This window comes from Acomys minous (genome assembly GCF_964271855.1).
Source record: "Acomys minous genome assembly, chromosome: 1".
Classification (NCBI taxonomy): Eukaryota; Metazoa; Chordata; class Mammalia; order Rodentia; family Muridae; genus Acomys; species Acomys minous.
In genome coordinates, this window is record NC_140483.1 from 184,648,068 (window position 1) to 184,664,286 (window position 16,219).

At 43.7% G+C, this 16,219-nt stretch overlaps 1 protein-coding gene across 3 annotated transcripts in view; it reads left to right on the forward strand.

The window, feature by feature from the left end:
- The first annotated feature begins 5,353 nt into the window (after window positions 1-5,353).
- HOOK1 (hook microtubule tethering protein 1) overlaps window positions 5,354-16,219 on the forward strand; it is a 49,395-nt gene continuing 38,529 nt past the window's right edge. For 2 of the 3 annotated variants that reach the window (XM_084788132.1, XM_084788133.1), the window contains exons 1-2: window positions 5,354-5,784; window positions 14,807-14,892. In XM_084788132.1, the coding sequence (XP_084644258.1) occupies window positions 5,722-5,784; window positions 14,807-14,892 (149 nt within the window). In that variant the 5' untranslated portion in view covers window positions 5,354-5,721. Of the gene's footprint in view, window positions 5,785-6,348; window positions 6,368-14,806; window positions 14,893-16,219 lie in introns of those variants that run through there. The other variant, XM_084788134.1, reaches the window with a different exon arrangement.

Here is a 16,219-nt window from a genome sequence, read left to right on the forward strand (position 1 = left end):
AGTCTCAGAGGAGAATTCCTACTGTCATCATTTGATTCCCAGGGAACACTGGTTTCGAAACAGTTCCCACCAGTGTGACTATAGAACCCCGGCCAGAGCGAAGGAGCCCACATCCTTGATGGACATTTTCCAGCTACTAACTATTCAACCCCGATTGAAAACATCCCTGGCTGGGAGGTTTGTCCCTGTCTTTGCAGACGGTCACCACTTAATATGCACGTGCGTTCTGTTCAGGATTATCCCACTGGTGAGAGGTAAACCTCAACAATGGCTTGAACAAATGGGAGGAGGCAGGATTTTCATCAAAGGGAGTACATGAATTTGAGCTGATACAGCTCTGGCAGCTTACGAAGGCTGTTTCTGTCTTGTACACATCCGTCCTCTTCTATAGATCCCTGTCCCTGATTTATCTTGATCTTGCAGTCTCAACCGGTCAGCTCGTCTACGCATGCTCTCCTCTGGCTGGCAAAGGCTTGGGTACCATATCCCAACCTAAGCAATCAGATGACTTCCCTAAAATTTGAATCTTGAACAGAGTGACCCCCCCCCACCCGAAACAGTGAGCAAGCATTTTACTAAGCTCATCCTGCTTAGAGCATGCTAAAATGATCCCCTTGTTTCTTTTTGCTACCGAGTTTCAAGGAGCTGCCCTCCCCGCTGCTGGAATTCTCGTCTCTTCCTCATGATTGAAGACTGTCTCATGTCATTCCAACAGCATTAAGAATATGCCTCCAATTCACCATAAAAACTTCCAGAATAATATAGGAACATAGTGTCATTATCCTAGTTCACAGAGACTAAAATTGAGACAATGAAATTAAGTAACTTGCTGAAATGTGCCCAGGCAATAAGAAAAGGCATTAGGTCCCCACACAAAAGTTTGGGTGGATTTTTAAACAATTTTCTTTTCAATCACTTTCTGTATTGATATGTAGGTGGATGTGTGTGTGTGTGTGTGTGTGTTCTTCCACAGTTGCATGCCTACAATAGTTAGAATTTCTAATAATTTTAATGGACACTGTGCAAGAGGAGCTGCAGTGGGCAGGTGAGCATCCTGGACACGGCCCACCATTCTGTATGGCTGCCATGTACCATGGAGAAGCATGGCCCCAAGGGCCTCATCTCTAGGTTGTTTCTGGTGGCTGCTGTGCCTTCTCATGTTTGTCGCTGCTGTATTCCTCGTATGTCTGGCATGGTTGGGTGTAGGGAGACCCTCACTGCCTATGGTCTGGTATGATTGTTTCCTGGGTGGCAGCCCACTCATTTGGGTAGTATTCCTGCAGATCAATATGAAGATCAACTTTCATAAAATAATACTGTTTAGATGAGTTGTTGATTTTACAGAATTCCTGATTTGATTTAAATAGTTCTAAAATGTTAGCATAAGATGATGTAGAAAATCTTGAGAACAATTTGAAGTTCAGAAAAGTACACTCTCAGTAGTTGAACTGGGGACTTCCTGAGCTTAGCAAGCAAGAACAGCAGCTCTAATTAGCACTGGCCGCTGTGACTCTCTCACTGAACCTGGCCTGGTGATGATCAGTTCTTGTACCCATTTTTCCCTTAGTTTCCTGATTTGACCTAATAAAAATTGTTAATGAGCAGATGTGCACTTTGAGGACTTAAAGCACAAATTACTGATTTGTTTTTATATAAATGTTTAGATTTGTGACTGTTTTTATATAAAAGTTTAGATTTGTGATTTTTAAAAAAGATTTGTATGATTACTTTTAGAGGTAATTGATTATTTCTCTGTAACCAACAGTAAATTGAAGCCTGCCAGTAAAAAAAGACTGGCTGAAAAACTTATTTTTCTTGCTTACACTTTGTTAGTCTGTAACATGTTGCTTATTTACAAATGTGTGTGGGTTCTTGCGAATAATTTGTTCTTCACCCATAACAAGTAAAACATATGACTATGTGAGGGTATTGGGGAACATGTTTTTTCTATGTATACTCATTGCAATCATTCACTTGAAGAAAAATAGAATATAACCACATTGTGATTTTTATCTTCTGTGAAAGATTTTGCTGGCATATATAAGCTGTGGGAGGAAAAAATAAATAAAATGGTTGGAGCCTGTAGAGTTTGCTCCACCCACCAGATGTGTGTATGCATGTAATGTGGTTGGAGCTTGCGCACTGGAGCTTTGCTCCATCCAATGTGTAAACATGTTTGTATCAGTCTGTATGTGTGTATCTATATATGTATGTGTGTATGTATGTATGTGTGTGTATGTACGTATCTCTGTGTATGTATGTATATATGTATGTATCTGTGTATGTATGTATCTCTGTGTGTGTATGTATGTATATGTGTTTGTATGTATCTCTGTGTGTGTGTGTATGTATGTGTGAAGTTGTTGAAGCTTGTTGGAACTTGCTCATTGGAGGTTGTCTTGCTTCATCCACGTGTGTGTGTGTGTATGTGTGTGTGTGTGTGTGTGTGTGTGTGTGTGTAGGTCTCTGTCTTTTTTCCCCCTAGTCACTGGCTACCATGAGTAGCAGTCCACGCCAGGAGCCACCAGCTCCGGTCCTCAGCCAGGTACAATCAGTTCTGGCCTGGAGAATCAAGCTCTTTACCCTCAGAGAAAAGTCTGCTGGATGATCTGTCGCCAGGAGTCATCAGCTCTGGCCCCTGCAGACTCTAGGCCCTGCCTCAGTTTACCCTGTGGTGTTGAAGTGGGCTTTTGACAAATTTTGAACTTTATATACTTTTTCTGAGAATAACTTCACTGTAGGAAAATTTTTTAAAATGTTGTTAAGTAAGAGGATGTTAAAACTCACCCACTGTTCTAGCACCTGCAGATGCCAAGGCACCGTCATTTTGGTCATTAACATTTTGGTTTTCTTTCTTTAGGCTTTTCTCTTTCCATTTCGCCACCCTTCTCTCAGGGATGTATGCATACACAATACAGGAACAAATAGGGATTTTTGTACATAATGATGCCTTTGTTTTATGTTAAAATTCTATTATATTTCTTTAAATAATCATAGTTCAAAACATATTAATAGAAAGGTAAATGATGTTAACCACTTGTAAGTATTTTATTGCGGCTGGTTTAGAATGTTAAACATCACTGCAATCTGATTATTTTCGTAGACTTGATTCTGAAATTGAAACTATAGCTTTGAGAACTTCATAATCTTTTGAAATGTTTCATTTTTAAAAAAGATTGTGCCAATTTGTACTTTAAAATCAGTGTTTTAAATTAGCTTTATCCAACTGTACAAAATTGAACAATAACTTAAAAACATTAATGCCAGGTTGAAAGCTTGAACACATTGTCTTGGGTATTCTATTATTCCATCACTAAAAATTAGCACAGGTGAACAACAGGCAGATAAAAGCACATAGATTATTATTATAAACTTAATACCTTAACATGTACACATTAAAATATATACATAATATCTATAAAGTTGAGGTCTTATGGCTGATTCTTTTATATCTAAACTCATATTTAATGTAAATTAATTATAATTTTCATTATATGTAAGTTCATTGTTAGAACTTTTTCTATTATTAAATATTCTTGTCTTATTTTTATTACATATGAATCTTACATTGATTAGACTAGTAATTAATTATTCATTACTCGTCATTGATCAATGTTGGACTTGCTGATCAATAGGAGAGATGGCTCAGAGTTAAGAGGACTTGTTGTTCTTGCAGAGGACCAGAGTTCTGTTCCTATCATCTGTGGTAGGCTACCCAAAACTGCCTGTAACTCTATCTCCAAGAGATCTGATGCCCTCTTCTGGCCATCAAGGGAGCCTGCAGCTAATAGTTGCAGACACACAGCAATGAAAATAAAAAGCACATCTTTAAACTTCCCGGATAAGTGCATCAATTTTCCCCTAAAGCTTTACTTTAGAGCTATATTCATTTCACACTTTTCAGAATTAGTCTTTTATTTTTGTATTTCAAGATGTGTTTTTCTAACTATTGAAATTTTAAATAATTGAACTTTTTTCTCAATTCACCAACTATCTCTAACAATGTATTTAAATGGTTATCCCCCCCTACCCCCCTCCCTGAGAACTAATTTTCTATTTATCTGGAGTCCGATAGCATAGCCCCCTTCCTGGCTACTCATTAAATATTTCAATAGGTCACTAATCTGTGGTTCTCAGTGGTATGTGTCCTCATGTGTTTCAAAGTATGTATGGTTATATTAACTCACATTGCAAAGTTTACAATTTACATTATTTTCACAATGTGTGCCTATATTTTAACTAGAGTGACTTCTGGGAATGTGAAGGCTGGGCTTTCTACCATAAGATAAAGTTGTGAGCAACAGTGGGTACGCGGGTTGAGGGGGGAGGACTAACAATACTGACTCTTCAACTCTTACTGCCTGTAGTTTTTATGAACTTACATTACTGTTTACAGTGTCCAGAATATTAAGCAACTCAAGACACTTCACCAAAATTCTGAGATAGCGTCAAGGATGCCAGCAAATGTCCTGGCTATATTGTAAAAATAAGATTGATTTATATTAGGGGCTTATAATTTATCATCCAACAGTTTTATTCAATGTGAATAGTGAGATTTAGATGACCCACTGCTTCTTAATGCAGAGGATGGATTAATGACGGATTAATGAATGAGTGAAGCTGTGAAAACCAAGAGCAACAATGAGACTATTTTAGCCTCTTCCAAATAACGACAGAAGCCATCATGTTGGCATGCCACCTTCCAGATTTTATGCACCATGCCACCAACATCCTCAGAGAAAACAGATTTTATTTTTCAACTCTAAAAGAGGCGGGTAGAGTATACACAAACCGCCTATGCTTTTTGAACGTCATTTCATTTTTTTCTGTCTGAAAACGGCATTCCTTTTTTTTTTTTTTTTTTTTTTTTTGCTCTATTTAAAAATGAATCTGGCCACCACCTGTGATCATGTGAACCCTTGCTTCTTGGACTTAGGGAGCATGAAGGTCTGTTGCCCCCTCCACCACCCTTGGGAAACTCACTTCTTGGGACACGTCTTCAAATTAAAACATATCTTCCCCATGAGTACCTAGGAGGAAAGTGGTTCTCATGGGACCCCGAGGAGCGTGGGTCTGCTCAGGTGCTAAGCAGCTGAGAGCCCGACCTGCAAGTCGAGCCGCCCACGGCTGCTACTACCCTTTGCCCACTCCAGCCCGCGCAGGCGCGCTCTCCTTTTCCCCGCCCCCCTCCAGCACCGCCCCGCCCACATTGCACCTGCCAGGTCACAAACCTCCGCCCACCCACTCCCTCTCCTCCCGCCCTCCCCGGGCTTTCCCGTCCGTGATTGGCCAAGAGACCCCTGGAGCGCGTCCAATCAGCATCCCTCCTGGGGGGGTGGAGGGAACCTGTTCCCGCTGCTCCCGCCCTGCCGGCCTCGCGGGGCGCCCAGCTTCTTTGTGACTGGTGCTCGGCGGGGTCACTCAGCGCCCCGGTGTGTGCGTGTGTGCGTGTGTGTGTGTGTCTGTGTGTGTGTGTGTGTGTGTGTGTGTGTGTGTGTGCGTGCGCGCGCGCCGTCCGCGGGCGGGGCCGGCTCAGGTGCGGCGGCGCGGGGCGGACGCGGTGGGCGACGTCGGCGTGAGCGGCGTGAGCGGGCGCGGGCGCCGGGCGGCTTGGCAGCCGAGCTCCGGTGGCGGGCGCGCAGGTCGTTGACGCGGGCCCCCGGGCGGAGGTCCCATCTGTCGCCGCCGCCGCCGGGAGCGCGACGTCCAGCTTCCCGGACCATGGAGGACCCGCAGCCGCTGCCACCGCCCGAGCTGCCGCTGTGCGACAGCCTCATCATCTGGGTGAGTGCCGCTCCGGGACCCGACGGCGAGCGAGGCCGCCCGCGGGGCGAGCTGGGCACCGAACCTCAGGCTGCCACGTATGCCTCCCCGTCGGGGACCCTGGCTCTCCGCGCAGCCACAGCGCCCCGCTGTGCGCACAGGTGGCTAGGAGGCCGCTGGCCAGCTCTGTTTCTAGATTGCTGTCCCCTCAGGGCCCACGCAACAGTGGCACCCGTGGTTTTAGGCACAGCCTAAACCCGTGGTTTTTCTTCTTTCCTTCCTTCCTTCCTTCCTTCCTTCCTTCCTTCCTTCCTTCCTTCCTTCCTTCCTTCCTTCCTTCCTTCCTTCCCCCTCTGTTTTCCCTTAAAGTGGAAAAAAAATGGCACTTTTGTTGTTTGTTTACACTTGATCTATACGACGCAGGATTTATTAGTGCCGACTTGACAGACTAGCTGCGTCCTCAGATTTTTCGAGTATTCCAGTGGACGAAATGGTTTTTGTAACCTGTTGAAATTGCCTAGACAGGACAGAACTGGCATCCAGGTGTGGGATTCCTAACCCTTGGTTGTGCTAGGATAGTACTTGAGCCTACGAACTGCTGTTGGTGAGTTTCTCTGTGCTCAGCCCAGCTGTATAGTTGTGTGGAGATCAGTGTGTCCAATTGGAGTGTTAAGTAGACTGTGGGGGGGGGGGATTACCTACCTCCTCCGAGAGATTGCCTACCCATCTCCTAATGCCAGCAAATCCAAAGGGCAAGTGGGAAAGGTCCCTGTGAGTGTTTGAAATTTGGAGTAACTTTTCCACTTTGGGCTTAAATAACAAGTTTCAAGTAGAATGCCAGTAGCTAGGATTTCAGGGTTTAAAACATTTAGCTCGTTGTCAATCTGCATGTTCATTTAAATTAGTATTTAGGGTTAGATATTCTCTTTAAGGAAAGAAGGCAGTATCTTAATGATCTGCTTTGTTTAAGACAAACGGCTAACCGTCGGGTGTGTGTAGGTCTCTCAATTTTGTACTCTGATCATCTGACTGTAAGGATAAACTAGGCTCTTTATGATGTCACGGACTTCCCTGTGAGGTCACGGTGAAGTACAAGATTTTCTTAAACTGCACGACAATATTTCCAAATGTTATGGCCATAGCCATTCACAAAGCAGTGTTTTTTTTTTTTTTAACTTCCTACTCTGAGCTAGGCTCTCAGGAATCAGTTTAACTAGCAGATCTGTGTATAATTACAATGGAAGGCAAAGTTCCCCAAGATCTGAAAAAATACGAACCAGATAAGGATTCACAGACAACAGAGGGCTGCCGGTTAGCAGTTGCTAATTGGTCTGTGCAGTGCACTCCCAGGCTGCTGTACATGGGAGAAAAGCGAAAGGCTGACAACCCATCACTGCTGCTTTCTCCCCGACATGTTAAGTCTTCATTGGGAGCTTCATCATGCTCTATTTAGCTCTACCCGGAATTGAATCTTGGCCTTGAGGTGTAAGACCACCTCTTTATCTTGGGGTCTGCCTTTCAACCCTGTTCCTTCTAACTCTTTTAGAGTATTGTTTTTCTTTTCTGCTGCTCCCATTGCCCACCCCTCAACAAGGGTTCCCTGGAAACCCTCCTACCAACACAGCTGTATCCTCAACCCTCCTCTTACTTGTCAGGACATCTCTCCTAAGATGCTCAGGTTAGCCTTGAATTCAGTCTGGCTGATTCTTCTTCCTCCCAAGCAGCTGGGATTGCAGGCTTGTGCCAAGAGGCTCTGCTACTTAGTGCAGTGTTCTATTAGCCATTTCCTTTATTTGTTTGCACTTACTTAAATCTTTTACTATCTTAAAAATAAGTTACCATTCTGGCTACTCCATGCTATGGCGTTTTCTCTTTCCCAGTAAATTTGAAAACAACAACAACAACAAAACCCTTACCTTTATACTTTTACTTTCTGTTCACTCTTGGCTCATTGCATTTGAATTTCCTTTCTTTAAGACTTTCATCCCTATGTGTTTGGCAAATCCAGTAAGTACAACATGTGACACAGTCCACCCTTTTGTGACTTGAAAGTCTCCTCCATCTTGTTTTCCAAGAACTTCAGTCATACTTCTTTTTTCTTTGCCATTCCATAGTTGACCTTTCTAGATGTGCCTCAGGGCCACACACCTCTAGGCCCAGCATGCTGCATTGAATTCAGGATTCTTTTAGTTCATCCTTTTGGCCGGTTGCTTTTCACCATTCATGTGTTGCGTCTGGTGTTGCCTTTCAGATTAGATTGTTCTACAACAGCCTTTCTAAACCTGCTTGTTGCCCACCTTGTCCTGTTCGGACTTGTTAACTTCTTTCTGTTGTGTGTACAGTGCTTAATGCTTTCTGCAGCTGTCTAGCAGTTTGCAGCTTAGCTAAGAAGGGTAGTCCACCATTAACTGTGACTTAGATTTGGTCCTGAATTTCTAGTAGCATCTTGGTTTCCAGGAGTAGAAATCGTAGGGAATGGCCTCCAAACCCAGGGAGGAAGCGTTAGGACCAGTCGATGGAGGAGCCCTTGGCGTCAGCGCGGTGAGGCAGGGCCAGCAGATGATGTGGAGGAAGCCCTCAATAGGCTAAGTGGGTTTGTGTGTGAGAAGCAGCGGTAGGATTCCTAGGATTGGAAGGACAATAGCCACAGGGGGCCGGATCCTGCCTCTGGGAGGAGGTTGGAGGGAGGGCTGCTTTTTACCCCGGGAAGGTCTTACCAGAAGCAGAAATATCAAGAGAAGCTGGTGAGGTGAAGGGTGTCTCTTCTGGTAACTCCTTTACAGTTAGATTTTATGGCTTGGATGTTTCTTTTGAATAGTTTTTTAAATGTACTGCTATTTAGAAAATGCAAGGTCAAAGGGAAAATGGTATAATTTACATAAGAGAGAAAATGTGTAAGTTTGAAGAGATGTTTTCAAATTCTACTTTGAGTTTTAATGTTGTGAGATTTTTTTTTAATTGCATTTGAGCTCAATTTTCCCCAACAGCTAGGGTATTGAGATAAATTGTTTTAATGATTCTTTTTTTCCCACTGAACTTTAACAAGTAAAAGAGTAAAAGCAAATGTATGTGCAATCTAAGAACATAATTGATCAAATTATATTTTGAGATTTTAAATTTTCCTTTTATGTGTATGACTGTGTGTGTGTGTGTGTGTGTGTGTGCGCGCGCGCGCGCGCGCTACAAGCATGCCTAGTGCCTGGGGAAGCCAGAAAAGGGTATTGTATCCTTTCAGAGTGGAATTAAAAAGATGGCTGTGAGCTGCCCTGAAGGTGGTGGAATTGGATCCAGGTAGAATTGGATCTGGTAGAGCAGCCAGTGCTCGTAACACTGAGCCATCTTGTCAGTCCCATTTAAAAATACTTCTGTTGGTTTTGGTTATAAAGCCTTTCAGTTTACCCAAGTGAAATTACATTCTGTGTTACTAACTCATTTGCAGTTGTTTTAAGAGAAGTTGATATTGATTTAAACATAGTGCAGAGAGGCAACTCCATTTCATATAGACACCTTCTGTATATGTCTACAGTGTGTTTTTTAGACTACTTAAATTGTTTTCAGTCATTGCACGTGCGGGGATGGGACAACTTGAGGGAGCTTCTTTCCATGTGAGTTCTGGGAATTGAAATCATGTTGAGTTTGTTAGCAAGTGCTTTCTCCTGCTGAGCCATCTCACTGTTTCCTATCAGGATTCTTCTGCCTAATATTCTGAAGTTGACCACTTTTTTAAAAAATTCAGTTTACATCCCCATCATAGCCCCCTCCCTCGTCTCCTCCCAGCCCCTCTCTCCCACGCTCCCCTCACTGCCCCTCCCCTATTCCTCAGAACAGGGGAGCACCCTCCCTTCCCATCCACCCCAGGTCATCAAGTTGCATCAGGACTGAGCTTGTCCTCCTCCCTTGTGGCCTGGCAAGGCAGTCCCACCAGGGGAAGTGATCAAAAAGCTGGCAACAGAGTCCATGCCAGAGACAGCCTTCTCTGTGAGTCCCCTTACTAGAGGACCCACAAGAAGCCTGAGCTGCCCATCTGCTGCATCAGTCTAGAGGGCCTAGGTCCAGTCCACACATGGTCCTTGGTTAGTGTGTCAGTCTCAGCAAGCCCCTCTGGGTTCTGGTTAGTTGGCTCTGTTGCTCTTCTTGTGGAGCTCCTGACACTTCAGGTCTTTTTCACCCAGTGTTTGGCTCTGAGTCTCAGCATCTGTTTCAAACCGCTGCTGAATGGAGCCTCTCAGAGGACAACTCGGATAGGCCCCTGTCTGCAAGCATAACAGGGTGTCATTAATAGTGTCGGAGGCTGGTTCTTTCCCATGGGGTGTGTCTTGGGCTGGGCCAGGCATTGGTTGGACATTCCCTCAATCTCTGCTCTTTCTGCTCTTTTTCCTTGCACATCCTGTAGGCAGGGTAAATTTTGGGTTGAAGTTTTGGTGGGTGGGTTGGTGTTCCCCTCTCTCTACTGGAAGTCTTGTCTAGTTAGAGAGTGTCCTCTTCACTCTCTATGGCCCCTGCTACTAGGCGTCTCTGCTAGAATCCCCCTCATATCCTCACAGGACCCGTCTCTCTCTGACTTAGGTCTTCAGCTTGTCACAGGGATGCCCTCCATCCTAATAGGTTTTTTCCCCCACTCTCTATAGGTCTGATCTCCACTCTCATATCTCTCTGTGGTCCCTTTCCTGCCTTCTTCCCTCTCTTTAACGACTGCCTTTGTCTACTCTATTTCCCCTGAGTGAGATTTAAGCATCCTCCCTTGGATCCTCCTTGTTACTTATCTCCTTTTGGTCTGTGCATTGTAGTATGTTTATCCTCTACTGTATATGGCTAAAACCCACTTATAAGTGAGTACGTACCATGTATGCCTTTCTGTGTCTGGGTTACCTCACTCAAGATGATCTTTTCTAGTTCCATCCATTTGCCTGCAAATTTTATGATTTCTTTGTTTTTAATAGATGAATAGTATTCTATTGTTTCTTTATCCATTCTTTGGTTGAGGGACATCAACATTGTTTCCAGGTTTTGGCTATTACGAATAAAGCTGCTATGAACATAGTTGAGCAAGTGTCCTTGTCTGGGGCATCTGTTGCCTATATACGCATGAGTGGTAAAACTGTGTCTTAAGGTAGCACTACTCCTAATTTTCATATTGATTTCCAAAGTGGTTTTTATAAGTTTGCACTCTCAATAGCAATGGAGGAGTGTTTACCTTTCTCTATATCTTTACCAGCATGTACTGTCACTTGAGTTTTTGTTCTTAGCCATTCTGACTGGTGTATGATGGAGTCTGAGAGTCATTTTGATTTGCATTTTCCGAATTCTCTGTTTAGCGCCGTGCCACATTTTCAATTGGGTTATTTTGTTTCTTGGTGTTTAATGTTTTGAGTTCTTTATATGTTTTGGATATTAGCTCTTTGCCAGAGGAGGATTGGTGAAGATCTTTTCCCAGTCTGTAGGCTGCCATTTTGTTCTGTTGACAGTGTCCTTCGCCTTACAGAAGCTTTTCAGGTTCAAGGGTTCACATTTAGTAATTGTTGACCTTAGAGCCTGGGCTGCTGGAGTTCTGTTCAGGAAGTTGTCTCCTGTGCAAAAGTGTTCCAGGCTCTTCCCCACTTTCTCTTCTAACTGATTTAGTGTCTCTGGTTTTATGTTAGGGTCTTTGCTCCACTTGAACTTGAGTTTTGTGCAGGGTGATAAATATAGATCTATTTGCATTTTCTTTTTCTTTTTAAAGATGTATTTATTTAATGTGTATGAATGTTCTATATGCATACAAACCTGCATACCAGAAGAAGGCATCAGATCGTATTAGAGGTGCTTGTGAGTTACTGTGTGGATGCTGGGAATTGAACTCTGGACCTCTGGAAGAGCAGCCAGTGCTCTTAACCGCTGAGCCATTTTTCTAGCCCCTATTTGTATTTTTTTACGTGTAGACATCAAGTTAGACCAGCACCATGTATTGAAGATGCTGTCTTTTTTTCCATTGTATGGTTTTGACTTCTTTGTCAAAAATCAAGTAGCCACAGGTGTGTGTGTTTATTTCTGGGTCTTCAATTCGGTTCCATTGATCAACCTGTCTATTTCTATGCCAGTACCATGTAGTTTTTATTACTAGTGCTTTGTAGTACAGCTTGAAGTCAGGGATGGAGATGCCTCCAGAAGTTCTTTTATTGTGTAGGATTGTTTTAGCTATTCTGGGTTTTTCGTTTTGCCATATGAAGTTTAGAATTGTTCTATCAAGGTCTGGAAAGAACTGGGTTGATATTTCGATGGGGATTGCATTGAATCTGTAGATGGCTTTTGGTAAGATAGCCATTTTTTACTGCTAATCCTACTGATCCATAAGCATGGGGCATCTTTCTGTCTTCTGATATTTTCTTCAATGACTTGAAGTTCTTGTCATACGGGCCTTTGACTTGCTTGGTTAGAGTTACACCAAGATACTCTATATTATTTGTGGCTCTTGTGAACAGTATATTTTCCTTATTTGTTTCTTAGCCTGTTTGTCATTTGTAGACAGGAGGGCTACTGATTTTCTAAATTAATCTTGTGCCCAGCCACCGTCCTCCCCACCCAACTGCAAACTTCTTGTTTCACACACATCTCATACAACCCATTCCTCCTGTATCCCTGCTGCCCATTTTATAAACAGGGTGCTTGCAAGAACCTCGTGACTGCTCTCCCCTAAACAAGCACATTGCGCTCTGCGTCTCTCTTGGATCTCTCTCTTCCTTACTGTAGCTCCTTACTGATTCTTTATTTCCCTAAAGCCAACATGTACGAAGACCACTGTGGATTTTCTGACTTACTGTGGCTGCAGATTTAAACATGTGTTTTCCCTGTATTATTACACGTCAGGAGAACTTAGCTTCTCCATATCAACTGTGCTAGTAGCCATTGAACAGGTAGCCACATAGGAGACGCATGATCTACTTAGGTACCCTCCATCACTTGGTTCTCCCAACTGTCTTCTGTGGTAGAAACTCTTCAGTGGTTTCTCATTACATACATAGTTTTACTAAGGATAAGATGGAGTCTACACTGTTTGTCACAATCCCTTCGGCATCCTGACTTCTGCTTGTCTCTTCAGTTTTCATCCTTGTTACTGACAACCCAATGATGCAGAAGTGTGTGCTTCTTAAAAACACTATCTTTTCTCTTGTATCTGTGATAAAAATATTAGTATTTTCTGATGCTTCCTCCTCTGGTCCTTAAGTTCATAGTTTTGCTGTTTAACCCCCAAGACCTGTCCAAGAACTTTCTATGAGAAGCTTTCCTAAATTACAAGCTTTAATTAAATTAATTGATCCCTTTTCTCTTTTTGTTTATTGTGCTTGTGTAATTATTTGCACACATGCAATGGCTGGAGCATGGAGGTGAGAGAACAACTTGGAGGAGTTGGTTCTCTCCTTCTGCCCTGTGCGCTCTGGAGACCAAGCACAGGTCATCACACTGTGGTTCTCTCCTCCTGCCCTGTGCGCTCTGGAGACCGAGCACAGGCCATCACACTGTGGTTCTCTCCTCCTGCCCTGTGCGCTCTGCAGACCGAGCACAGGCCATCACACTGTGGTTCTCTCCTCCTGCCCTGTGCGCTCTGGAGACCGAGCACAGGCCATCACACTGTGGTTCTCTCCTCCTGCCCTGTGCGCTCTGCAGACCGAGCACAGGCCATCACACTGTGGCTCTCTCCTCCTGCCCTGTGCGCTCTGGAGACCGAGCACAGGCCATCACACTGTGGTTCTCTCCTTCTCCCCTGTGCGCTCTGCAGACCGAGCACAGGTCATCACACTGTGGCTCTCTCCTTCTGCCATGTGCGCTCTGGAGACCGAGCACAGGCCATCACGCTGTGGTTCTCTCCTTCTGCCATGTGCGCTCTGGAGACCGAGCACAGGCCATCACACTGTGGTTCTCTCCTTCTGCCATGTGCGCTCTGGAGACCGAGCACAGGCTATCACACTGTGGCTCTCTCCTCCTGCCCTGTGCGCTCTGGAGACCGAGTACAGGTCATCACACTGTGGTTCTCTCCTTCTCCCCTGTGCGCTCTGCAGACCGAGCACAGGCCATCACACTGTGGTTCTCTCCTTCTGCCATGTGCGCTCTGGAGACCGAGCACAGGCTATCACACTGTGGCTCTCTCCTCCTGCCCTGTGCGCTCTGGAGACCGAGTACAGGTCATCACACTGTGGTTCTCTCCTTCTCCCCTGTGCGCTCTGCAGACCAAGCACAGGCCATCACACTGTGGCTCTCTCCTCCTGCCCTGTGCGCTCTGCAGACCGAGTACAGGTCATCACACTGTGGTTCTCTCCTTCTGCCCTGTGCGCTCTGCAGACCGAGTACAGGCCATCACGCTGTGGTTCTCTCCTTCTGCCATGTGCGCTCTGGAGACCGAGCACAGGCCATCACGCTGTGGTTCTCTCCTTCTGCCATGTGCGCTCTGGAGACCGAGCACAGGCCATCACGCTGTGGTTCTCTCCTTCTGCCATGTGCGCTCTGGAGACCGAGCACAGGCCATCACACTGTGGTTCTCTCCTTCTGCCATGTGCGCTCTGCAGACCGAGCACAGGCCATCACACTTACCAGCAGATGCCTGTACCCACTGAGCTTTCTTGTCACCCTCATGAACATTTTTAAAATCAATATTTGAAATGTTAACAGTCTAGATTGAAACCACTCTGTCCTCTGTGGCTAATTGTTGGATAGTCCCTGTTTCTTTCAGAGTGCATTCATGAGGCATAAGTAGTTTTAGACTTAACACTTACAGCTTTTATTTCCTATCAAGTAACTTCGGTGAAAATTTAACTTACAAATGTTCAGCTTTCTCAAAAGTTCTTTCTCTGATATTCTCCTTCCAGTAGATATATCTGAGTTTGTATTATTCAGAAATGCTGAATACTTTCATATGTAGCATCAGTGTTTTACTACATTAGGCTTGATTTTATATATTTTACTCTATTAGGTACTACATTAGGCTTGATTTTATATATTTTAATTGCTTTCTATTTATTTTGTATTGTAAGGATAGCTCAACAGTAAGATAATTGGTTTTGTGTCATTTTAGCTGCAAACATTCAAGACTGCCTCACCTTGTCAAGATGTCAAACAGCTGACTAATGGAGTGACCATGGCACAAGTTCTTCATCAAATGTGAGTAGTGACCAAAGTATTCCTAATTAGAGAGTAAACTCAGTAGCAGCTGCAACACTTGTATAGAGGTGACTGAAATTTCATCCTATCCTGTGGACGTAGTCAGACATCCTTTCAACTAGGCATCCTTTCAACTAGGAACAGCACATTTTGCCACCTCATGATTCCTTGCTAGTTTATAAAGATGCACTTAAACCAAATTGAAATTAAAAAAAGGCAAAATAAATGATAAACTTGCCTGCGTTTCCTACAGATGTGGATTGTTTTTTATGAGGGCTCTTTACATGGAGATTCTTAGAGACTTTTGACACGGAAAATTCTGGATTTGGATAAAGGATTACATTAAAAATCTAATATTGAAATAATAGTAAATGAGTCCACTGATAATCATGTTAAGTGAGTGGACTTTGAAGTTATAAACTATGGGCAAGACTTTAGTAGTTTAATGTCTGGTCTCTGATATATTAGTGTACACTAAACATTATTTTAAAATTATGAGTTCAGAAGTGGCTATGTTTTGGTTGGCATGAACAAAAGGCGCCCATCCATCCATTCCCTTAACAGTGCTGTCTTCATATCCACCCCACAAACCAGCCCTGTTTTTTCCTGTTTTTTAACATAGAGTTTCACGCTCATCTAAACTGGCGTGGACCTTACTGTGTAGTGCAGACTGCCCTTGAACTTAGAGCTGCTCTCCTGCTTCAGCCACTAGACTGCTAGGACTATGGACATGGCATAAGCACTTGGCCAAAGACATCATTTCTGTTTGTGTTGATGAGCTTTAATGGATTTGTGCTGTAGGGTATTTCCTGTTCGCTCTCCTAGATTGACCAAGCACTGTTAGGAGTAGCACCGGGTGCATTTTGTCTAAATGATACCTGGCCTCTTTTCTACAGTCACATTTTTATTCTCTCTCTTTCTGCCCTGTCGCCCTCTCTTTATCCTTGTCATGTGTGTGTGTTACTGTCTTCTGGTAGCTTTTATTTTACAAGGAAAATAAAATAGACTAGCTAATAAGAAAACTTTCATCACTGAACAAATGACCAGTGACCTAAAATAGGTCCAAGCCAGCCTGCCTGCCCGCCTCCAGCAGCACTCCCCCAGGAGTTTCATCGGCTTGTTTTAGTGTACTCCCTGATAGTGTAGCCTCCTTATCAAAGGGACCTTTGTTTTGTTTTTTAATCTTTATATAGCAGTCTATATTGGGGGCAGTAAGACTTCTAAGAATACCTTTTTCTTTATCTGGATCAGAGTATTATAATTCTAATAAAAAGAGTGATTTCATTGTATTTCTTTGACTGTTTTAAATCACTGTATTTGGTAACAT